This window comes from Lissotriton helveticus, chromosome 7 (assembly GCF_964261635.1).
Source record: "Lissotriton helveticus chromosome 7, aLisHel1.1, whole genome shotgun sequence".
NCBI lineage: Eukaryota > Metazoa > Chordata > Amphibia > Caudata > Salamandridae > Lissotriton > Lissotriton helveticus.
Window position 1 is genome coordinate 544,057,039 of NC_136068.1, and position 25,480 is coordinate 544,082,518.

General features: G+C 44.1%; 1 protein-coding gene across 1 annotated transcript in view; it reads left to right on the plus strand.

The window, feature by feature from the left end:
• The window catches only part of TTC5 (tetratricopeptide repeat domain 5), a 221,672-nt gene that overhangs the window by 171,755 nt on the left and 24,437 nt on the right, over positions 1-25,480 (plus strand). Inside the window, exons 6-8 of the mRNA XM_078652608.1 lie at positions 7,684-7,740; positions 8,526-8,672; positions 22,364-22,578. Of these exons, the coding sequence (XP_078508734.1) occupies positions 7,684-7,740; positions 8,526-8,672; positions 22,364-22,578 (419 nt within the window). The remainder of the gene's footprint in view (positions 1-7,683; positions 7,741-8,525; positions 8,673-22,363; positions 22,579-25,480) is intronic.

Here is a 25,480-nt window from a genome sequence, read left to right on the forward strand (position 1 = left end):
GTATCAAAGGCTGCAGATAAATCTAAAAGGATCAGGACAGCCTTCTTGCTCTGATCCATGGCGGCTCGTATAGTTTCAGTTGTAAACAAAAGGGCCGACTCAGTGGAGTGCTGGGCTCTAAAGCCCGCTTGATTCATATGAAGTATGTTATTCCCTTCCAGAAATGCAGTGAGCTGCCTGTTTACGAATGTTTCCGCCAGTTTGCAAAGTGCTGGAAGGAGTGATATAGGGCATAGGTTGGACAGAGTCGTGGGGTCTTGTATTTGCTTCTTCTGGAGCGGTTTTACAGCTGCGAGTTTCCATTGTAATGGAATCTCGGCTGATAGGAGTGACAAATTAATAATCGAATTTATAACAGGATTTGCCTCCTCTATCATAGCTTTTAACAACACAGGGGGACACGGGTCGAAAGGAGAACCTGACTTAACTAAGGATATAGCTTGACGAGTATCCTCCAGACTAATCGGGATAAAGGCCCTGAGGCAGGCCATATTTGTACCAGCCTTGGTAATTTCATCTAAATTAGCTGGCTCATCAGGAGAAAAATCTTTAGTAAGATTCTGTATTTTTTGCTCAAAATAGTTGGCTATGGGATGGTGGAATTTCCTGTGTCAGAAATTTGGGGTTTCTGAAGATATTAACAATTCTGAAAATTTCCTTCTGCTTGTTTTTTGTGGACTCGATAGCAGCTGTGTAAAAGTCTGCCTTCGCACGTTTAATAAGAACATGATAATGCCTCCTAGCTGTCTTATACACATCATGTTCTTTACTATCATAATAACAACGCCATCTGCGTTCAAGTGTTCTAACTTCACCTAGTGCTTCTTTTAGGGTCTTCGAGAACCAGGATGCAGATTTCCTCTTAGGGCGGGGTCTAGGATCTGAACCTAAGGGATTCATCCGATTCCCTATTTCACTGATCCATTCCCCAAACCGCTGATTATGTATGATAGTATTCCCCGTCAGGATGGGTTTACTCTCCTTTACCCATCTCAGAAAATCAGGGTGTTCTATGATTTTATGCCAGCAAGGTGTGCTCTTCCTACTGCTATGTGCATCCTTTTTTATTGCCACGCTGCTATCAGCTACAAAGCTAAACGCAATGAATTTATGATCTGACCAGGTTTGTGTCAGGGGAGGCTCTACTTTAATCGCATCTAAATTGAAACTGATACAGTCCAATGTGTGGCCCGCCTTGTGGGTGGGGTCTACAGTTCGAAGGGTTAACCCGAGGACATTCAAAATGTCTCTAAAGCAGATTACACTCGGATCAATAGTATCATCCAAGTGAAGATTCAGGTCTCCCAATAATGTGAAATTTGAGAACTTGAGTGTCAGATTGCTCAGCACTTCCCCAATGCTTTCTAGAAACTGAGTTGGCTGACCCGGTGGACGGTATACTAGAGCTCCAGGGAAAGTGAAGGAGTCATGGACCTGGAGGCAGAAACCAATGCTTTCTGCTCCCTTAATATCCGCTAGCTCCGTAATCGTGCATGTTAAGGAATCTCGATAAATAATCGGCAAGCCTCCACCACGATGCACTGGTCTATCCAGCCTTTGGATTAAAAAGCCCGGGGGGAGGGCGTGTACAATGTCGGGATTGGACCATTCTCTTAGCCATGTCTCGGTAATGAACAGACAGTCCAGTTCCCTCTCTACTATTAAGTCATGAACATGTAGTGCATTTTTACACATGGATCTCGCGTTTATAAGTCCACCGATTATAATCTTAGGTACCCCTTTCCCCTTTGGTCTTTGGTAGGGTTCTAGTATCTGTTTACAGCTATAACAGCTGATAGGCCCTGTCCAGGTGTCTACATTGAGAGCCTGGTGACAAAAATTGGGCTGCTTGTTCAGTGACACTATAAGGTCTCTGGACATTTGATTATTGGAAGTTGCCTGGGCAGCGTATCCCGCCCTTGGCCCGTCCTCAGCGCAGACGGGCTGGACTTTGGTTTGACTTCAGCGCGACGGAGGTGCGCCCGCTGATCGCTTCCGCTGCGCGGAGGCATATCGGTCTGCCTTTATACTGTCGCCTGGAGCGCTAGAGCGCTAGAGCGCTGTCAATTTACTCGCCTAAGATGGCCGCTCTTCAATTCAGCGCCTTAGTCTCCTTCTACCTCAGCGCCTATCTCGGCTGGGTGAAAGGTGTCTGCACGGTGTGCTGGGTGCAGGATACTGCGGGTGAGCAGGATTAAAATAAGGCGAATAAAACAAAATTACAGAAGTACTGAACAAGTAAAATGAAACAGCATACAATGTATCTCCCGGCTTCTGCCTCAGGAGGACAGTAGACTCTCGCGATGCCCCACAACTCCCTGCCTTTATACTGTCGCCTGGAGCACTAGAGCGCTGTCAATTTACTCCCCTAAGATGGCCGCTATTCAATTCAGCGCCTTAGTCTCCTTCTACCTCCACGCCTATCTCGGCTGAGTGAAAGGTGTCTGCGGGGTGTGCTGGGTTCAGGATACTGCGGGTGAGCAGGATTAAAATACGGCGAATAAAACAAAATTACAGAAGTACTGAACAAGTAAAATTAAACAGCATACAATGTATCTCCCGGCTTCCGCCTCAGGAGGACAGTAAGAGTCCGGGTAATCAGGATAGTGTGAAGTAGCGCGCTCAATATGGATTCTGTACGTGGTGCCTCAAGCGCTCCTTCATAACTGCCAAAGCCTCTGAAGAGAAGTGGGGACACTTCGAAACGCGTCAGGCATCCAGGGCAGTTTGAACAGTTAAAGGATATCGCTGTGCTGAAGGCGTTCTTACCATTTAAGGCTCCTTGTGGGCAGCTGAGGTCCGGGTGCCCCTTTGTACGTTTGGTACTTTGGAGCTGGAATATTTACGCGGCGACCCATGCCACGGAAGGAGCACCACCCTGAAAGAACCGGGGGCCATGCGGTCTTGACTACGGGCCGAGAACATGGGACAGCAGCGCATGGATTTTGCACGAATTCCACACAGCGAGGCCCATCTGTGGGCTTGAAATGTTACCGACTGAACATTAGCGCGACGTGAGGCACTACAAGTCCCATAAGTCCCATCCTGGGCGTGCATCTAAGCAAGAAGGGGTGTGGTGCCTCAAGCGCTCCTTCATAACTGCCAAAGCCTCTGAAGAGAAGTGGGGACACTTCGAAACGCGTCAGGCATCCAGGGCAGTTTGAACAGTTAAAGGATATCGCTGTGCTGAAGGCGTTCTTACCATTTAAGGCTCCTTGTGGGCAGCTGAGTTCCGGGTGCCCCTTTGTACGTTTGGTACTTTGGAGCTGGAATATTTACACGGCGACCCATGCCGCGGAAGGAGCACCACCCTGAAAGAACCGGGGGCCATGCGGTCTTGACTACGGGCCGAGAACATGGGACAGCAGCGCATGGATTTTGCACGAATTCCACACAGCGAGGCCCATCTGTGGGCTTGAAATGTTACCGACTGAACATTAGCGCGACGTGAGGCACTACAAGTCCCATAAGTCCCATCCTGGGCGTGCATCTAAGCAAGAAGGGGTGTGGTGCCTCAAGCGCTCCTTCATAACTGCCAACGCCTCTGAAGAGAAGTGGGGACACTTCGAACGCGTCAGGAATGAATCCAGGGCAGTTTGAACAGTTAAAGGATATCGCTGTGCTGAAGGCGTTCTTACCATTTAAGGCTCCTTGTGGGCAGCTGAGTTCCGGGTGCCCCTTTGTACGTTTGGTACTTTGGAGCTGGAATATTTACACGGCGACCCATGCCGCGGAAGGAGCACCACCCTGAAAGAACCGGGGGCCATGCGGTCTTGACTACGGGCCGAGAACATGGGACAGCAGCGCATGGATTTTGCACGAATTCCATACAGCGAGGCCCATCTGTGGGCTTGAAATGTTACCGACTGAACATTAGTGCGACGTGAGGCACTACAAGTCCCATAAGTCCCATCCTGGGCGTGCATCTAAGCAAGAAGGGGTGTGGTGCCTCAAGCGCTCCTTCATAACTGTCAAAGCCTCTGAAGAGAAGTGGGGACACTTCGAAACGCGTCAGGCATCCAGGGCAGGCTTAACAGTTAAAGGATATCGCTGTGCTGAAGGCGTTCTTACCATTTAAGGCTCCTAGTGGGCAGCTGAGGTCCGGGTGCTCCTTTGTACGTTGGGTACTTTGGAGCTGGAATATTTACGCGGCGACCCATGCGGCGGAAGGAGCACCACCCTGAAAGAACCGGGGGCCATGCGGTCTTGACTACGGGCCGAGAACATGGGACAGCAGCGCATGGATTTTGCACGAATTCCACACAGCGAGGCCCATCTGTGGGCTTGAAATGTTAATGACTGAACATTAGCGGACGTGAGGCACTACAAGTCCCATAAGTCCCATCCTGGGCGTGCATCTAAGCAAGAAGGGGTGTTGTGCCTCAAGCGCTCCTTCATAACTGCCAAAGCCTCTGAAGAGAAGTGGGGACACTTCGAAACGCGTCAGGCATCCAGGGCAGTTTGAACAGTTAAAGGATATCGCTGTGCTGAAGGCGTTCTTACCATTTAAGGCTCCTTGTGGGCAGCTGAGGTCCAGGTGCTCCTTTGTACGTTGGGTACTTTGGAGCTGGAATATATATATATATATATATATATATATATATATATATATATATATATATATATATATATATATATATATATACACACACACACACAAACATTAAAAAAATCCTTTGTGGCCTAAGAATTAAAAAATATCCTCTTTTCATTATATTTATTATTTTCTTTTAAAATGCATACCAATTATAGAAAAATAGTCACTTCTACTAAAATAAACGGAATGCAGGACAATGCTAGCAAGCAGGTTGCACAAGCAAAAGCCATACACTGGCTACCTAAACAGACAAGTGGTAATGGGATTTCAGGCTGTCTCTTAAGAAGCTCTGAGACATTGGAACTGGGTGCATTAGCGGTGTCCATGACTGATAGCCAAACATTTTGCGGGCTTCTTGAAGCAAATAACCAACATTCTTAGTCTGAATCATCTGGCCGACCACAAATGGCATCTTCATCTGGGAGTAGCCTAAGACCTCTTCAGTCTGTGCCTCAATCCTCAGGTAGACTTACTTACAGCAACACTCATTGCCCAACTTCTTTTTACCTTTAATTCCTCGAGTTCTCAGGTAGATTTGCCAAGACAAGGCCCAAGTCATTCTCATCACCCTGGATTGGCCCGAGAAGGCCGTGGTAAACAGACCTATGGCACCCCACTACAGCATCCCATCTATGTCTATCACGCAGAGAGCATCTGTTCTCTCTAGCTAGTGGACAGGTTCTACACCGCAATCTTCATTGCCTACTCCTTCATTTGTGGAGATTGAATGGTGCAATCGGAGCCCCTTTAAGCTCCCACCAGCATATAAAATATCTCACTTGGAAGACAGCAACTTTATTGGCCATAACATTGGCAAGTAGGGTAAGTTGACAAGAAGGGTAAGCAAGATTCAAGCTTTTCACAATTAAGAAATGTACTTAAAATTTCCCAGGTTAGAGGTATACTTAGAACGAATCCGTAGTTTATACGGAAAGTTCCAACTGAATTTCATCTGAATGAACTTCGAAATCATTAAAGCTTTTTTTCAAAATTCTCTTAACACACTAGAAAGATCGTTGTACTCGCTCATTGTCAGAAAGTGTCTCACATTCTGCCTCAACAGAATAAACCATTCAGAAAGTCAAACCAATTGCTAGTCTCCTTCTGCAGCCCATGTAAAGGATTTCCGGTCTCAAAAGAATGAATTGCTAGTTGGGTCGCTACAGTGATTGCTTTCTGCTCTCTGAAATTGCTAAGTCCACTCACTGGAACAGTGAAACCCCCTCCACTAAAAGCAAGACAGTATAGCAACATCGTAAGTGCACTATGCAGGTGTGCCTGTGGTGGATATTTGCAAAGAAGCAACATGGAGAAACCTGCACTCCTTCGCAAAGCTTTATTGCTTGGAAGCAGTAGCAGACAGAGACACAGCAGTGGGAACAGGTGGTTCTTCATAAATAAAGTGAGCCTATGGATATGTTTGTGCTATAACTGTCAGTACCACTTCTATTATGATTCAAACATGTGAATCTATGAAGGATCCAATGCAGGAGAAGAAAAAACTTGTTTGCCTCTAACTATAGTTCTCCAGCATTGGTATCTTTCAAAGATTTGCATGCGGCCAGCCCTCCTCCCCAAATAGAGACTCACCTCATGCACATTATTTTACTTGTACTTTCCACTCTCAAGGCTAGAAAGTTAAGATGTGATGACCTTTGGGAAGGATGAGGCCGGCTGCACTCGCTGCAGTGTCACCTAATTGGCTGAAGTTTGTTTCTTTGCCAACGAGGTGGAGGATATGAAATGATTCAAGTATGTGAATCTTTGAAATACAAGGTATAAGAGGTATGCAGTTCCTAGTGAAGTATGTGGGTCTGTGCAGGTCAATGACTGTTCCATAGGGTATGCTGGGAGAGTGGCAGTAGGAACAAATGCCCTTACACACCTAGATAGGTGTTATAGGTGTTGGCCGTTTGCTCCACGTTGGGACAGCGCTGCAATGCCCAATTGGGGCTCTTTACTTGAGATCCTTTTGTCCGCCGTTTGGTGAAATGCAGGTGTGGGGGGGCTAAAAAGTCGATCAAGCATGACACCTATCTAGGTGCGTGAAGAAATTTGTTCCTACGGAGCCACGCTCCCAGTGTACCTTGCAGAACAGTCATTGACCTGCACAGACCCACATACTTCACTAGGAACTGCATACCTCTTATACCTTTTTGAGATTATCTGGAGCACAAATGCTGGACTTTGATGCGCTCTAAGTTCCTCCTCTTTGTTAGTTATAATCTTTTAAATATACCAACGCTCTAAAACTACAGTTACAGGTAAGTAACTTTTTCCCCTGTTCGACCCCGAGCTGAGTTTTTAATGTCTTAGGTGCTAGCATTATACCCAAGTTTGACTTTATCATATCATACCATGGAGTACCACAGTATTTATGGGGGTTGTCATCATGCCATGGATGTCCACAATTTCCCAAGAATTGCCTATAATATTCCTGGATTAGCATTTTAACAGGGGTTCTCAGAATGTCTTGGATGCCCTCAAGGTGCTAAGAATGACCACTATTATTCTAGGGTCAGCATTTTACGAGGGCTAGGACGATGGCCACAAGTTTCTATTCTGCATCGGCTTACATTTTACCTGTTGTGGGCATTGGGCATAGCACGCACGCACACAGCGTTGGACAGGCTTTCTAGCTGTGGGATGGGGGCAGGTTTGGTACACTGTTGGGTGCATTGTGTACCGGCAAAGAGACTGGTCAGTGGGCACCCCAGGGGGGTGGGGCAGGGGGGAGGACCTCGAGAGGATAGGTACTGCTGACAGCCTTCCATTTGGTGGAATTGTGGTTTTCTATTTAGTATCTGCCCATTCTATAAATAGTAACGGAGGGACTATTTGTATACTGTTGCAATGGCCAAACCTAAAAAAGGTTTAGTGGTCCCTTGTTGGTAGAGGCCCCTATATTTTTAGAACTAGAAAAGGTTTGCTTGAATTTCCAAAAGTTAAAGTTAGAGTTTTCTTTGGCAGTGCTTACTATTTGAAGGGCTAATCCTTGCTAAATACATTATTTGCTAGATAATGTGTTAAGGACCTTCTTGCATCATTTGCCCTGATTGACAAACTGTTCTCTATACCTTCTGTAGGAGAAGGTGGACCCAACCGCAACGTGTAATGGAGACCTTCACTTGAATCGGGCCACGGTAAGGAACCCTGTTTCACATCTTTAAGGCTGTAGAAGGCTCTGGCATTATGACTTTTCCTCTCATCCCACAGAGTAACTTGTAATGGGACACTCTGATACCTCTGCCTCAAATTTTCACTAAGACCGAGCGTTCTTGCCGTTGCTTTTGTGGAAATGTATAACCTCCTCCCATTCCTTTTTGGTTGTTTTAGATCCAGCTCTTTTATTTTAATATGGCTCTCATAATTAATCTTGAAAGGTATCAGCCATCTTTTTATTCTGGGTATTGAATTCTTAGGAAGTACTTGACAATATGTGTTTTAGATACATCTTTGGCAAGAATATCAGCAAGCCGACATGTTTGTTATTACTAGCTCTCCGAGCTACTTTTCAGTGTAGAGTTGGTCTGCATTGGCATGCAGCAGGACATATCCTATTCTATTGTAAAATGACTTTGCTCTACAATGCTCTTTCATAAGCAAGAATTTGGATCTGGTATAAAGCAAAGCCATTGTTTGCAGAAGTGCACTGAACAAAATATTAACATACAGAAGACAAAGCACTGGGGCGAAAATATATAACACTGACAAATGACACAGCGCATCAATTTAGATGCATGCCTGTTAGTGGAGGCCGTGGTTCTTTCTTTTGTTGTTCACCTTGCCATGGCCCTAATGCTTCAAGATGGGCTATCCAACCTTGTAGATCACCATATTCCTATCATGTGAGGGGGAAAGACCTGGAGATGTGGAGCTGTATTTAGAGTGTAGAGTGTCCTAGTGATTTGTATTTTTTTTATTCCAGCTGTACACATATGAGCAAAACTACACCGAGGCATTGAGGGGATTTGCAAAGGCTGCCCAGCTGGACCCTGCTTGTCCAGAGCCCAGTGCCCGGGAGCAGCAACTATTGGACTTTCTGGGCAAACTAAATACTCTGCTGACCAATAAGGTAACGTAAACGGGGGAACCAAGCAACAGTGAAAGCAAGCATAAATGATAAGGTGTTAATGCATTACGTCCTCCATTCTTCAAGTGACGTGGTTTTCTAATACAAAAATCTCATCGTAGTAAACTCAGAATAAGAAAATCATTGGGTGCAAAACATCGCCTAGAATGAAGTGACCAGGAAAAAATAAGTTAAGGCAAGATAATGGGGGAGGGTCTCCTGTAAGTAAAACATTTTCATAACACAAAAATTGAAGACAAACGGTTAAGGGGTGAATTATTAAGGGTTAAGGATATTTAGATTTAAGGGGGTTACGCTAAAGCAAGAGAAAAGATTGAGGGGGGAATCCCTGTATAAATTAATTGTAAAAAGTACATTAATCCTTGAATTCCCAAACACAATACACATATTTATCTGTAAGTCAATTACTAACTCCTTATCACACGGTTTCAAGATTATGATGGGCGCAATAAACATCCTATTAAACAAATCAACCACCAGAATCTTTCAACGAGCATGGCGCCTGCCTAGGTCTTCATCTCCAGCACTATTCAGACCAGAACTTGGCCTGCTAGATCATAATGGTGTTGAGGCCGGCGCATTTATTAAGTTCTGTAACAGACTACGCAACTTCCGGGATGGCAGTCTTGAGGCCAAACTTTGGAAAGAAATATCGACCATTACATCTAGCCAAAAATATTGGCACCACTTGGCCCACTCCCTACAGCTACTCGGAGTCACGGAATACTGGGGAACAAATCCATCACAACAGGCATTGAAGACCGTAATCAAGCGAAGTGTCCGGCTCTGGTCTTTTCACTCCGACAGGGCAAAATTATCTAGAAGGAAACATGCCTGGTCTGTTATCTCCGACTTCAAACCGGGGGTTGAGTCATTCTACCTATCAAGTACATACTCTCTCTATTGGAAGATTAAGTTCATGGCCCTAAGGTTGGGCGAGTTGTCTTTTTTTAAAGCACCTGCCGCAATGGCGGTGCCCTAGTGTCAGAATCGAATGCAGGGAGTGCGGCTACCACTCCGAAAGCATGGAGCACATAGCCTAAGAAGGACTCTATTGCGGGAGGAGTGGAACAAACTGGGCACCCGCATATGTCATCAGGCCATATTAGCCACTATGAACCCAGAAAATATAAAGCTGACCACAGCTTCTAAATCGCTGGGGAAAGAAAAGGCCTCAAACCTTCCGCCGGTTGGTCTCGCCACCTCCTTGTAACAAAATGTCAGCGGCATCCGCCCCCTCCAGCGCGGCCTACCCGATTATTGTCTTCGGTTTTTAAAACTAACTGTCATATTCATTCGTCTTTTTTTTAGACTTAAAAAAAAAAATACTACATTGTGACTGTTTCGGACATCTTTTACCCACATCTTTTTTACAGCTAGATTACTGCCCTGTGTTTGCATTAACCTGGGCCCTCGTTTTCCCTTTTCTCTTTTTAAACCTTTGTCTTTGTATACATGAGCTACATGGTTTTAACATTTTGTTATGGTTTTTAGTAATCAAGCAATAACATTTGAATACAATTGTAAATAAATTGCTTTAAAAATAGAAGCCTGGCAATATTCACTCGGGTTAATCAGCAAAGATGAATCGCAAAGTGATATATGGCACTAAAAAGACATGTTGAATCCTTTGTTCAGACTGGTAGGCATAGCCTGATTGGAGGATAGATTGAGCAGACAATCTTTGCTTAGCAAAACAGAATTTCAAAATGGGGATTCATTTGCATATGACCTGGCACAGGCTCTTCCCAATGTTCTAGCCAATTCTCTACACTAATGTATCTGCTGCTTGTGAGTTCCGGTCCCCAAATATACCTTTAATGAGTAGCTTAAAGCAGCTCCCCACTTGTCAATTGTAGTGCCCAAAGGTAGCCCATATTGTCTGACTCAGTTTCTGGAGGTAACAAACCCCTGACTGCAAATTCCCTGTTATGGGCTTATCTCTTATATCCACCAACAGTAAAATCTCTCCCCACGGGTGCAAGATATTATAAACATCATTTTTAGAAGAATCTTTTTTATTGAAAGCATGCTAAAAAGAAACAGTGTGTTCAAGGCATATGAGCTGCAGATTACACACTATGCATAGATGGCCACCTAGTGTTGGGCCCGGATGTTTGCAGTTTGTTTTATTGTAGAAAGGATAGGTGACTCCTCCTTAGGATGATACTGCGCATGGGCATTGGCTCCATCCCCAGATTGTTTTTTTCCGCCACCGGGCTCGGATGTGTTTCTAGCGCTCCGTGTTGGAACCGATTTCCTTCGGTGCGCAATCCTCACCGAACTACAAAACTTAGTTTCGAACGCTTTCCAGTCGACGCTAATCTTCAAACATCGAGAATCTCGATTCCGATCGTCGTCGACGGCCTTCGGGCCTACTTAGGCCGCAACTCCAGCTCATGGAAAGTACGCCATTTAAGAAGTGTCCTCAATGTGGGTTGAAGTTTCCCCACACCGACCTGCATGAGGTGTGTAACCTCTGTGTCTCCCTCTGGAGCACCAAGCGAAAGACTGTTCAGCTTGTGCCTCTTTCCGCTCCAAAAAGATTATCTGGGACCGAAGAGCGAGGAGAACAATAGCTCAACGATCTTCAGCTCCGATTCCAGATGACATCTTCGAGGAGGGCGTCAACGTCCCTGAACAGCATGACGTCGTCAGCTCCGAAGCAGACGATTCCGAAGTCGAGGACATCACTCCAGCGCAGCGGGTCGTAAGTAAGACCGTCGACCCCGACCCCTCCTCCACACAGAAGGCCCGGTCACACCCTCGCCCTCCAGCTCGGGTGCACACCGGCAAATTGCTTCTACTGCCCCACCTTCGGGCCCGGCTAAGAAGCTAACCAAGCCTTCAGGCGACTCCAGCTCGAGTCGACCCTCACACGGTGCCGGCGCACACACACCGGCACCGAAAAAGACAACGGCCCCGACACCCGAGCCACCAGCACCGAAGCACACCACTACTCCTTCGGCACCGAAAACCAGGCCAGAACCAAGCAAGCCCGCTTCGGATTTCAAAACTCCATCGGAACCGAAAAAATCATCGGACCCAAAAAAGTCATCAGATCCAAAAACAACACCGGAACCGAAAAAACACTCGGAACCGAGGAAAGCTTCGGAGCCGAAAAAGACGGCTGCCTCCCCAGTGAAAGACATTGCTAAAAAGCCAAAACAAGCCGCCTCGGTGCACAAAACTCCCTCCGCACCGAAAGATCCATCTCCAGTAGTGGATTTATGCTACCCAGATCCAGTTCAAAAGACTTTGGCCAAGGACCGAGTCACTGGACACCTAGTTTTGGCTCCAAAAAAGCGACCACTGGACACACCAGCTCCACATTCCAAGAAGAAGGACATGGCTACCTCTCCCTTAAGACTGCCTTCCCCTTCTCTTTCACCTGTACCATCACCACCACCACAGCATTCACCAGCATCCCCTACCACACCACACAGGGATGATAGTTCTGATGACATGGGGGGTAACACACCTGATCCAACAACTCCCACAGGTTTACCAGACCCCTGGGACAATTATACCACCCCAGATGTCCCAAATGTCACTCAGGAGGACATTTATCCCTCAAGGCCCTCCCCACCAGAAGAGACTATTGGGTTTAACGAATTAATTCACAGGGCTGCACATTATCATGGTGGAGACATTCATACAGACCCTGTTGTGGAAGACTTCCTTATGGATACATTTGATAACGCACAAAGGTCGTCCTCCATCTTACCCATGCTTAAAGGAGTGCTCAAGCATGCACCCGAAGTCTTCAAGGACCCATTCGGAACTCGGGTCATTAACCCTCGGATAGAGAAAAAATATAAGGCTGCTCTATCTGCCCGAGCTTATATTAAAGGCCCAGTACCACTAGACTCACTGGTAGTTTCCAACGCACGCAAGAGGGCAAACTCCCAAACATCGGGTGACGCTGCACCACCAGATAAAGAGTCTAAGCTACTTGACGCATCAGGCAAAAGAACAGCGTCTCAAGCAGCAAACATGCGGCGCATCGCCAATACACAGGCACTGCTCCCCAGATAAGACGGCACATTACGATGAACTAGAGTCACTAATGAGGCACCTCCCTGACAAGTACAAGGATAGGGCAAACAAGCTCATCCAGGAAGGGAAAAACATCACAAACACCTCCATTAGGTGCGCCCTCGATGCAGCGGACACATCCTCTCGGGGAGTTAACACCAGCGTCTTGCTACGCAGACACGCCTAGCTGCGCATATCAGGGTTCAAACCCGAGGTACAAAGCGTAATTCTTAACCAACCCTTTGACCAACAACATCTATTTGGACCCGAGGTAGATGTATCATTAGAGAAAATGAAAAAAGACACAGACACCGCCAAATCTATGGGAGCCCTGCAGTCGCAGGCTCCCAGACGTTCATTTTGTCGCTCAAACTATCGCGGTGCCACCAGGGGATATACTTCAGACACATCTTCCACCTCATACAAAGCCCCCACACAGTCTACCTACAGTAAAGGCTACCAAAGGGGTGGGTACAGGGGTAACAACAATGCAGAGGCAAAAATAATAACACACGCTCTGCCTCTACCCCTGCCCAATGACTCCCTTCCCTGCCTCATTCCACTCCTGTCGGGGGAAGACTTCAACAGTACCTGCCAGCATGGGAAAACATCACATCAGACAGGTGGGTGCTCCAAATAATTCAATCAGGTTATTTGTCTGGAACTAACATCTACCCCCCCAAACATACCACCCAAGCAACGTCCAATATCACAGGAAGATTTAACACTGCTCAGACAGGAGGTAATATCCCTCCTGCAGAAAAATACAATAGAAATAGTTCCAGAGCATCAGAAAAACAAAGGAGTATATTCCCTATATTCCCTAATACCAAAAAAGGACGGATCTCTAAGACCCATCCTAGACCTCAGACCGCTAAACATTTACATACAGTCGGATCATTTTCATATGGTCACACTACAAAAGGTCCTCCCATTACTGGTATTAAACGACTTCGTTGTCACTCTAGATCTCAAGGACGCCTACTTCCATATTTCCATCCACACAGCACACAAAAAATATCTCAGATTTGTGCTAGACGGACAACACTACCAGTTCAAAGTGCTCCCATTCGGAGTCACAACAGCGCCAAGGGTGTTTACCAAATGCCTAGCAGTAGTAGCAGCTCACCTAAGAAGACAGCACATTCACGTCTTCCCATACCTGGACGACTGGCTCATAAAAGACAGCTCATACAGACAGTGGTGCAAAACACTCAAACTACTATTGAACTGCTTCACGACTTGGGATTTACAGTAAATCACGTCAAATCGCACCTTCACCCCTCGCACATACAACAGTATCTCGGTGCTACAATAAACACCCAACTAACACTAGCTTATCCCTCTCCAGCCAGGATAACAAGTGTACAAACTCTCCTAACAAAATTCAAACCACAACACTCGCTACCAGCTCGAGTGTTCATGCAACTCATAGGAATGATGGCATCTTGCATATCTGTAGTACCTCACGCAAGATTGCAAATGCGTCCACTTCAAGAATGCCTAGCACGCCAATGAAACCAGGCTCAAGGTCAATTAACAGACCTAGTGTTGGTAGACAGTCGGACTCATCGTTCTCTGCAATGGTGGAACACCAAAAACCTTTCCAAGGGATGACCGTTTCTAGAGCCAGTTCCCCAAATAGTCATGACAACGGACGCATAGCTCTCCGGCTGGGGAGCCCATCTACTGCATCACACCATGCAGGGCAGGTGGACGCCGCAACAAAAGTTACTCCATATCAATCATTTGGAGTTGCTAGCCGTGTTTCTAGCTCTAAAACCATTTCAAACTCAAGTATCAGGCAAGGCTGTCTAAGTCCGCACAGACAATATGACAGCCATGTACTACATAAACAAACAAGCGGGGACACATTCTCTGCAGCTCTCTCAATTAGCTCAGCAGATATGGAGATGGGCTATACCGCTAAACGTCTTCCTCTTAGCCCAACACGTCCCAGGAGTGCAAAACACTATCGCAGATCTGCTAAGTCGACAAAAACACAGCAGATCCACGAGTGGGAACTTCATCCACAAGTTCTTCAACCATTCTTCCACAGGTGGGGACAACCTCAGATAGACCTCTTTGCCACCAACGAAAATTCAAAATGCCCAAACTTTGCCGCCAGATACCCACAACCATTGTCCAAGGGCAATGCGATATAGATGAACTGGTCAGGAATATTTGCGTACGCTTTTCCTCCTCTCCCACTACTTCCGTTAGTGGTACGCAAACTACAACAGCATTCCCTGATACTCATGCTAGTCGCTCCAACTTGGGCCAGACAACCGTGGTACACCACGCTGCTGCAAAAGTCTGTGGTGCCACACCAAAAACTCAATCTATCTCCACGCCTATTAACGCAGAACCATGGAGAGAGCAGACACCTGGACCCAGGTCAGCTCAATCAAGCGATCTAGCTCCTGAGGTCATAGAGTTTGGTTACCTCAACCATCCTCCAGAATGCATGAACATTATTAAGGAGGCTAGACGTCCCACTACCAGAGCATGTTATGCTGCCAAGTGGAAACGCTTTGTCATATACTGCCAAAACAACCAAAAAGACCCCTTAGACGTGCCTATACAACACATTATAGGATACCTATTACACCTTCAAAAGTGTAACTTAGCCTATACGTCTATCAGACTGCACCTTGCTGCCATTGCAGCATACTTACAAAACAGACAACACCTGTCTCTTTTTAGAGTACCAGCTATTAAAGCTTTCATGGAAGGACTCAAAAGAATAATTCCTCCCAGAACGCCACCAGCACAAGTGTGGAACCTAAACATTGTTCTTACAAGGTTAATGGGTCCTCCCTTTGAACCTTTACATAAATGCGAATTGCAATTCCTAACTTGGAAAGTAGCTTTCCTAGTAGCAATTACTTCTCTTAGAAGGGCTAGTGAACTACAAGCATTTACCATTCAAGAACCCTTTTTGCAAATGCATCATAACAAAGTGGTTCTTCGTACTAATCCAAAATTCCTGCCTAAAGTAATTTCACCATTCCATCTAAATCAATCAGTTGAGCTGCCGTATTCTTCTCGCAGCCTCAAACTGTCGCAGAAAGAGCTCTACACACCTTAGACGTTAAAAGAGCACTGCTGTACTATATCGAAAGGACACAATCATTTCGTAAAACAAAACAACTTTTTGTGTCTTTTTCGCCGCCACACAAGGGCAACCCTATTTCAAAATCAGGGATCCCCAGATGGATAGTTAAATGCATACAAATTTGTTACCAAAAAGCAAAACGCACGTTAACAATTCCTCCAAAAGCCCACTCTACAAGAAAAATAGGCGCTTCAATGGCATTCTTAGGGAACATCCCTTAGATTACATATGCAGAGCAGCTACATGGCTTACACCGCACACATTCACAAAACATTATTGTGTAGATGTGCAAACTAAACAACAAGCCACTGTGGGCCAGGCTGTATTAAAAACACTGTTTCAAACAACTGCAACAGATACGGGTGGTCGCCGCTAGGTGTGTGTACTGCTATACAATCTATGCATAGTGTGTAATCTGCAGCTCATATGCCTCGAACGGAAAATGCTACTTACCAGTATGCATCTGTTCTTGGCATGAAGAGCTGTAGAGTTACACACGCCCACCCGGCTACCTTTATCTGTTCCAGTATTATCTTAATTAGATACAAATTACATGGACATCACTACTTCTTGTACAGCTCCATCACTTCCCTACTGGCGAAAAACAATCTGGGGATGGATGCGATGCCCATGCGCAGTATCATCCTAAGCAGGAGTCACCTATCCCGTGACTCCGAAAGACTTTTCTACAACAAAACAAACTGCAAACATCCGGGCCCAACACTAGGTGGCCATCTATGCATAGCGTGTAACTCTGCAGCTCTACATGCCAAGAACAGATGCATACTGGTAAGTAGCATTTTCCTTACTACCTAGGCCCCTTTTTTGCTTTAAAAGTAATTCCCGTTAGCCAAATTGACAATGCAATACATATGGATGAAACCACTACTGTACTACACAGTTTTTAAAACTTCAAAATAAAGAGAAAACATAGCCTTTAATACGCTTTGCACATGCTTTGCCAGCTAGACAGTTCACCCTTGAGGAATTCCAGAGTCTTCTCATCATGCAGTGCAGGTTCAGTGATTCAGTTTGTTTTTACAGCTCACCGGAGAAGGATAAGAAAACACGTTTCTAAGGCTAACTTTTGGCTGAAAACCTCAGTTTTCAGGGGTTTGTTGTAATTTCCTTTATATTTCTGCTGTTGTTTTGCAGTAAGTGCCTTTTTCTCCTGCTCTTTTCCACTATTGCCTTTTAAACACCACGCTGGCTCTTGATAGGTGTCTCTTGTGAAGTAAGACGTTTTTGGAAGGACAAACAACATTTGTGTCATCTGTCTCTTAGATTCTTTCCCTGTCAGGAGAACCGGGTTTGTCTCAGAGTGAAGCAGGGGAAAGTTACTGCTTGGCTTTGCAGTCCACCACTCGAGAGAGTCAAGAGATTTCCCTATCTCCTCTTCAGCCTCTGATGTGACCAGGTCTGATTCTCTTTGACTGCTCCTTTCTGGTGCAAAGCAGACAGATGCCAAAGCAACAAGGTGATGATAAGAATGTTTGAATCAATTTCAGCCACTGGCAATCAATCGGGGCCACATTCCAGTCCATCATTTTTCACCCATTGTGCCATTCTAGACAGAGAGCTGCCTTATGCAAATTAGTCTTGTTCTTGCTCCTGTAGGAGCAGTCCTGCCCGAACTATCAGATCACGTCCCCTCCAGGTGGTAACACAAGTGAAGTACAGCTTGAGTACTATTTCGCAGTAAGCGTGGGATCCACATCCAGGCCTACCCGTCACTCTTGTGGCATCTACTGCAACAACAAGTTGATGGAAGGAATGTTTGGATTAATCAGCCACTGGCAATCACTTAAAGCCATATTCCAGACCATCGTTTTTCACCCAATTGTCAATTTAGACAGAGACCCACCTTATGCAAATCAGTGGTTTTATCCCAATAGGAACAGTACAGCCTGAACTGCCAGGTCAAGTGTCGACAGCTATCCGAAAGGTGAGATCCTATGCATCATAGATATTCCATTATCTCTGAAACAACAAACTTCTACAGAAGAGCTCCCACCAGTGCCACTTGTTGGATGATGCAAAAACAAGGGGGGAACCTGGTATCCTAATCAATTATAACTTGATTTATGCAACAACCACACTATATTCCATTGGTGATTGGGTTATTTATTCACCCTATTTTTCAACAACTCTTTTTTATATGTTATGTAAGGACCTCACATCCTTCTAGTGAAACACATATAAAGTAACATATACATATTTACATACATGACAATTTATATAACATTTATCACAATATACAATACCAACAGTTTTCACAAACACTAGTTTGACATTATTCTACATCAACGTAAATACAACACAAAACCAGTGTGTCATATGCACTCCAAAATGACACCATTAAATTTCCTTTGGCATTTTACAATTCAGTCAATATTATTTCCTGAATATTGCGTGTGTTCATATCTATATTACCATCTTAATTGCAATTGCCGACGCGTTTCAAGCCACCCGGATTCTCAATGAGCTCTCATCAGGGCTTCTTAATTATAACACATTGGAATAATCTATAATTTAAATAAAACAAACAATCACTCATTAGCCTAGACCCTTCTTAATGTTTATTGTACCCTTTACTTGCATTATCATCATACCTGCCAGTGTCTGAAACAATTTTGAATGACCAAGCAGCTCTATCAATTTAGCGATGAATCGACTGTTGTTAATCCTATGTAAGCAAAAAGTTCCATTGAAACAACCAGAAGCAACTAAACTTCTTGAATCTTTTGATACTGCTTTTAGGCAACATAAAGCCGTATCAAAGGATTCAAGAAGTTTAGAATAAATAACCCAATCACCAAAGGAATATAGTGTGGTTGTTGCATAAATCAAGTTATAATTGATTAGGATACCAGGTTCCCCCTTGTTTTTGCATTTATAAACGGCCCTACCTGGGTCCTGTCCTATGGGCCTGACCCCTTTGTGTATTCAAATTGTTGGATGATGGCATATATCTCCGTAGACAGACTTCCGATGCCTCCTCTATCATTTCCGCAAAAGCACAGAGAAGAGACAAGACCACTGCAGTATATCTCAAGATGAGCCCGCTAGTTAACAGAAAAAGAAAGAATCTCTGATAGGTTGTGAAGATCCAGATCTCACATCTCTCTGGGAAGAATCATGTTGTCTTCAGGATCTGACATGAGCAGGTTCTCTGTTTGATCTCCAGATTCAATACCTCCTTTTCTTCTTGCCTTCTTTCATTCGTCCTTGCCTTCTCGTTTTCTTTCCTTCTTTCTTCCCCCTTTTATTTTCATTTTCTTTCTTGCCTTCTCTTTCCTTTAATTCTTGTCTTCTCTATCCTTCAATTCTTTCCTTTTTGCCTTCTCTTTCTTTTTCTCTTCTTTCCTTTAGCTTTTTCTTTCTTTCTTTTGCCTGCCTTCTTTCTCTTGCCTTCTTTCTTTCCATCTCTGGCCTTCTCTCTTTCTCTCCTTTCCTTCGTTTGTTCTTTCTTTCCCTTTCCATCCTTCATTTGTTCTTTCTTTCTCCTCCTTCCTTCCTTTCTTTCTTGCCTGCCTCTTTCTTTCTTTCTTTCTTTCTTTCTTTCTTTCTTTCTTGCAACAGGCTTGCAGCCACTGCCAGACTGATTTACTTTTTTTAAGTCAGTTTTGGCAAAGATCTTTTGATTTTACTAACATAGGGGCCGATTAGGATGGCGGACGGACTTGCGTCCGTCCGCCATCCCAGAGGTGGAGGGACCGTCCGCATGGACTGCGAAGGTCCCTCCATGCAAATCAGGATGTGACCGCCACCCTGGCAGCACCCGCCGCAATGTTAAAAGTGCATGTGTAACATTTACATGCACAAAGCGGCAGGCACCGTGCGGTGCCTGCCACTTTGTGCATGTAAATGCTGGGGGGTACCATAGGTACCCCCCATGTGCACCCCCCACCCGCCTACGCCCTGGGGGCCCGCAACGGGCCCCCAAAAGCAAAAGTACACATGCTTTTCCACGGCGGAAAAACCGCCGCGGAAAAGCATGTTTACTAATGCTTCCTAATTTGGCTGGCAGTGTCTGATAGACACTGCCAGCCAAAGGAGAGCTTTTCCGCCGCGGTTGTAATCCGACCGCGGCGGAAAAGCAGCGGACAGAATCCAAGACCCACCAGCCATCGTAATGCGGCGGTGGGTCTTTGGTGACTCCGCAGAGGATTTTCCGCCTCCTCCGGGCCGGCGGTGGCTTCCGCCGGCCCGGAGGAGGCGGAAAATCCTCTATCATAATCGGCCCCATTATGTGTATAACATAGTTACTTATAGGAGTTTCAGCCAGACTTCACCCATTAGTCTGTGTTTGGTGTCATTCACATTTTTCTTCCATCCACTCCAGCATGCTTTAAGGGTCAATGTATTAGCACACTTCAGTCATTGAATGACTTCACTACAAGTTATGGCTTTCCACCGTTTCACAAGAAGACATCCACACACAAAGTAGTTTCCTTCAGTGAGTGAGAGTACTATGGTAGTTTATTTATTTATTTATTTTTAGACCCAACATTTTTTTTTTGCCATTAACGAATGATTTTTTTTAAATTTAGATTTACGAAGTCCAGGCATATTCCCAAACAATAAGGTTTTGCAAAAATCATGACAAAACAAGGATTGCCGGCCAATGTCAGACCTATTGGTTTTGCCAGTGCTTTGTTGATTTGCCTATAAATTTGGCCTTTGAGGACCAGTCTGCAACAAATTTGGTAGCCGGATAGCATAGGCCACTAATGTCTGGCATGCCAATTTTTATGCAGTTTCAAACTTGGCATGAAGTAGAACGTTCCTCAAAATATTTGCTTTTGTTGGTATAGTGTAAATCCATACAGCGTTTTTGGAGATAAACGGTTAATACTTTTGTATATCTCTACTGTTTAGAATTGTTATTCTGAAAATTGTGAATCTTGTCAATCACTTTTCAATTTTTTGAAAAATTTGATTTGCTTAAGAAGGGCGTTTATTTTCTTACTACCATCATGAAAATCACAGTTTATTTTAAAAGTCATGTTTTTCGTGCTGTGGAAAACAATTTCCACTGCAGAGGAACTCAGAGAGGTGCCTAACCACTACGGGCAAAAAATGGGTGAAACAAATTAGCCTACTATGGCGATCACAAGGCCACCATTTTGTATTTGGAAAAATGGACATCGTTTTGTAAAATAAAATGTGATTTAAAAAAAAATGAACATTTTTGCCTAAAAAAAGTCTACGGTTCAGAAAAAAAACGGATAATATGAAGAGGGAGCGCTTCAGGTCTGGCTTAACATCTGACCCTGCATCTAACCCCTGCTGGTCACAGCTAAAGGTCGTGCACAGTGGAGATTGGCTGCTTGTGGGGGACACAAAGCATTTGGCTGTTCTGAGCACCAATTTTGTATATGGCAGGTGAATAAGGCTCATCTTGGAAAAACATAGAAATTCACTGGAAAAAAATAGATTCAGAGTTAGTTGTGGTTCCTCGAATTCCAACCTGAAAAATCCCTGAAATTTGCCAGTTATGGTTTCCAACTCTCGGAACTCAAGCTGCTAACCAGGCTCAAAGCACGGGGAACATAAGGCTGACGATGAAGACAAAATAAGGTGGATAAAATTAGTTATGGCGTACATGGGCAATCTCTTTCATTCATACACATAGAGTGGGCCTTATAAGGAAGGGCTACAAAGTGATCTGGAAAGGAACCTTCACTTCTCTAATGTTATTCCTCGGTTATTACATTTTTCTCTCACGGTAAGTGTACCTTTTCCCATCAAGCTAAATTACGCAGTCCTACATAGCCTGATAATGGCATTGAATACAAGCACTTTGTAAAGAAGGGTAAATCAAGAGGAACTATGCGCGGACTAACTATGATCAGTCTGTTTACCATGCTTTACGTTTCTGTGGGTTCTTGTTTGCTATCTCACTAAATGTTTCTATGTATGTCTTGAGTGATACAACAACATGTAAAACCACAATTCAGATGATATAGGGTATTGGTGATAGCTTGTGGTAGTTGTCCACATCACTGGTGTGGATTTGGAAGTGCTCATGGAATGCAGTGCTTTATGGTAACGCGTTTGTATACCTATATTGCATCATTATGTGTCATCAACTTTGTGGTGAGAAGTCTTCGTTGGATTCACCGCACTGCATTGCATCTTTGGGGTGACCAAGAGGTTACGGCATGGATGCTATTATCAGAACAGAAACTAGGATTTGAGAGGTTGGGCATGGCCGATGACTTGTTAGTACTGCAGAACAGAACAGCATCTACGATTCCTAGATCTCTAGAACAGATGAAGATCTCTCTTCCTCTCATTCTAACTAAGCAAACTTCATGTCAGTTGCTAACAAACAAGAATAATAATGTCTTGTCTAAAATGCATTGTGCGAAATGGAAATTATTTTTTTTTATTTCATTTCATATTTTTCCCTTGGGTAGTAACATTCACGATTTATCTTTCAGGGCTTCCTGAATGATGTGTGCTGCATAAAAGGCAAGCAAAATTAATTCCTGTATTCCCTCAAATGCAGGGAAAGGTCAAGGCCAAAAAGCTCCAGAGCATGCTGGGTAGCATGAAGCCATCACATCTCGGCCCCTGTGGGGATGGGAAGTATCAGGCTTCAACAGGCAAGAAGGTAGTGTTGGAGCAGAAGCCCCTGAGCGCCATGGTACCGGGAATCAACACTGGAGCTGTAGTATTGGGGAAGGTGGTCTTCAGCCTGACCACTGAAGAGAAGATCCCCTTGTGAGTATGAGGAACTTATAGTATCCATCTGAGAAAAGGCTGATGGAAGTCACTTTAGGCCTTTGAAGCATACTAAGCAAGGGAAATGGCTCTCTATGGCACCAGAAGGGACCACTTGTAGGCCTTTTCTTTTTGCAAGGTACACACTTTGAGGCCACATTATTGTTGTTTCACTACTATCCTGCTGTACCCTTTCCTCTCCCTTTTTGCCTTTCCTCGTTCTCAGTTTTCTTTTTTTTCCTCCTGTTTCTCTCTTCTTTTTTTTCTTCCTCTAGTAATACTTCCTTCCGCTTTGTAGGATCTTCCATAATAGTCATAAATGCTTGAATAATTCCCACTGCATGCTCAGACCCCACAACTTATTTTTGCAAAGTTTTCTTCCCTAGAAACTGCATCATAAAATATATTTTTCCTTGAGTTGATATTCATATCTTTTAAATGGAAGCCTAATATATGCCTCATTTTCCCTGAATGTTCAAAATAATCCACCAGATAAATTTTATAGAACTGCATCGCAGCATCCAAAGGGAGAGAAACCCCTTTTCAACAGAGAACATAACATGATGGTACAAATGCCGACTCAAAGGCTCACATTGTTAACGGGGAGAAAAAAAATAACCTTGTCCTTTTAAGAATTTTATAAGTGCCCCTTCCCAGAGGGCATTGTACCAGCAGTTGCGCCCCTGAGCCACTTTAACGATATAGAATGAATATATATTACTGGACAGTATTCAAGCAGCCGTCGGTGGTTGGGTTGGTGTCAGGCCATTTTATACTTCAAAGAAGATTCCTATGATGCACGAAATATATATTTATTTATTTATTTAGTTTATTAAAAAGCAGTCAGGAGACAGATGTGCTCCGCCTGCCGGTGCAGTATTTGGGTGTCAGACCGCAACTCCCCATTAATGGAAAAATGCTGCACTTCAGGGAGTTCTTCTCAACAACTTCTTTTAATCAATCCAGTAACTCCAACTGACACGTTTCGACACACAGGCCTTTTTGTATGTGTAGAATATATGTATTTATCTCGCAGCGACCACTGTGTAATTATACTTAGGTTACAGTTTCCATAAGAAGAGTGTTTTTGTTTTGCTAAAAACTGTGGCTCAGTTTCACAAATCTCCCAAAAACGTACCAAAAAAAAAAAAAAACGACCTCCGCTCCTTCTTAGAAGGTTTTGGGGGGATTCATCAATTCTGGTGAGTTTGCCGGTGATTTTCCCATGTGAAAAGTGCTGACCCACTGTTGCGATTTGATGAACTGCGCCTGAGAGAACAGTGGCTTCTCTATGATTTTCTCATAGAGGTTATGAAAGGTGGTTCAGAAGCTAAAACGAGAGCACATTTTCTATAAATTCACACTACCTTCCTTGGCTGCGTTAGAATAAAGTCCTAAATTCTGAGTAAAATATTCCCTAGTTTCCTACTGCAGGTTCCCATAGTGTTCTTTTTCCCCTAAGTTTTATTGAGCTTTTCACAAATAAAGAAATATAAGCAGTACACATCTTTAAAGCTTTTACAGGCATTTAGAAGAGAAACACAAAAACAGATCAAAATATGAGCACGGTCCAGAGTGTCAGCACTGCTGAGACCTAAGGCTTAACTGTAAACATACACAACAAAGCTAAAAAAATCCTGGTAATATACCAAACTGCGAGTCATCCAGTCTGAGTCCGGTCAACCCCTCCCCCATTCCCCGAAACTCTCCCATCCCCCCACCCCTGTCTGTCTGCACCCTCTCCTGTCTGTCTGCCCCCACTGCAATTCAGGAGTCTAGTAGGTAAACGGTCCCCATACATCCTCAAACTTTATAAGTTGTTATTTATATATACTTTTCTCACATGTGGCCAATTTAACCGCATGCGTGCTGAGGTCATTTTTGCGCTGTGCGGCTTTTTTCAAAAAGCCGCGTTACATGACGAGCTGAGCTCGTCATGAGCATGGAAGGGGTTAAACAGTTCTGACGTACATTCCAAGTGTGTGAGCACCCTAGATGAATGCCAATATCGTAGAATACTATCTTCACTACAGTCAGATTCGTGGACTTCCACCTCTTCCATGAGGGTGTTGCCTCTTCCACATTTTATATATTGTGCAAGAGGGCTAACTTGAGAGTCGATGAAGGGGAAGAGACTGGTATTGTGGAGCATGCGCCAAATGTTTATCTAGTAAGTGGTATGATGTGGGAAAGCCATAGGATGTGATACAGAGCCCCATCTTGTTGCGCACATCTCTAACACTTCCTATAGTGTTCTAATGAACAACTAGAAAGCTAACATTCCGTGTTTATGGCAAACGTGCTGAACACTTGAAGCCAACTTGATGGAATTAAAGCTGTAAAACCTTAAGCATTTCCTTTAGAAATTTTCAAAATCGGGGGTTCCCTTAGTCCTACACATATTAACCAACAACAAAGATTTATGTGAGTCAGAACCAGGAAAACAGATGCATAACCATTTCACTTCTCCAAGTCCCTCCCATTTTTATGATTTCTTGTTTGTTCTGTTAATGGGATACAGAACCTTTTTGGTGAAATGTGATGTAGTGAATTAGACAGAAGTGAATGTAGCTGAAAGCAAACGAAAAAGTAATGTTATGCACTTAACATTTTTTGTACATTTATACTTTTTTGTATATTAATGCTTTATTTTTAATGATTTGTTAATTATAATTGAATGCTTTATTTTTCAATTTGTTAATTATAAATTCTAAAGAAATCTAGAATCACAATTTGTAATCACATTATGTGATGTGAATTAATTGCCATTTTTTCGTGTTACAAGTATTTTCTTTATGTTTATGCATTTACGTGACAACCCCTCTTTCTTAAGTTGATGGCTCACAGTGCAATTGTAACTAGGCCTTGATAAAGACCCCAAGGGAAAGAAAGGCATAGCCGA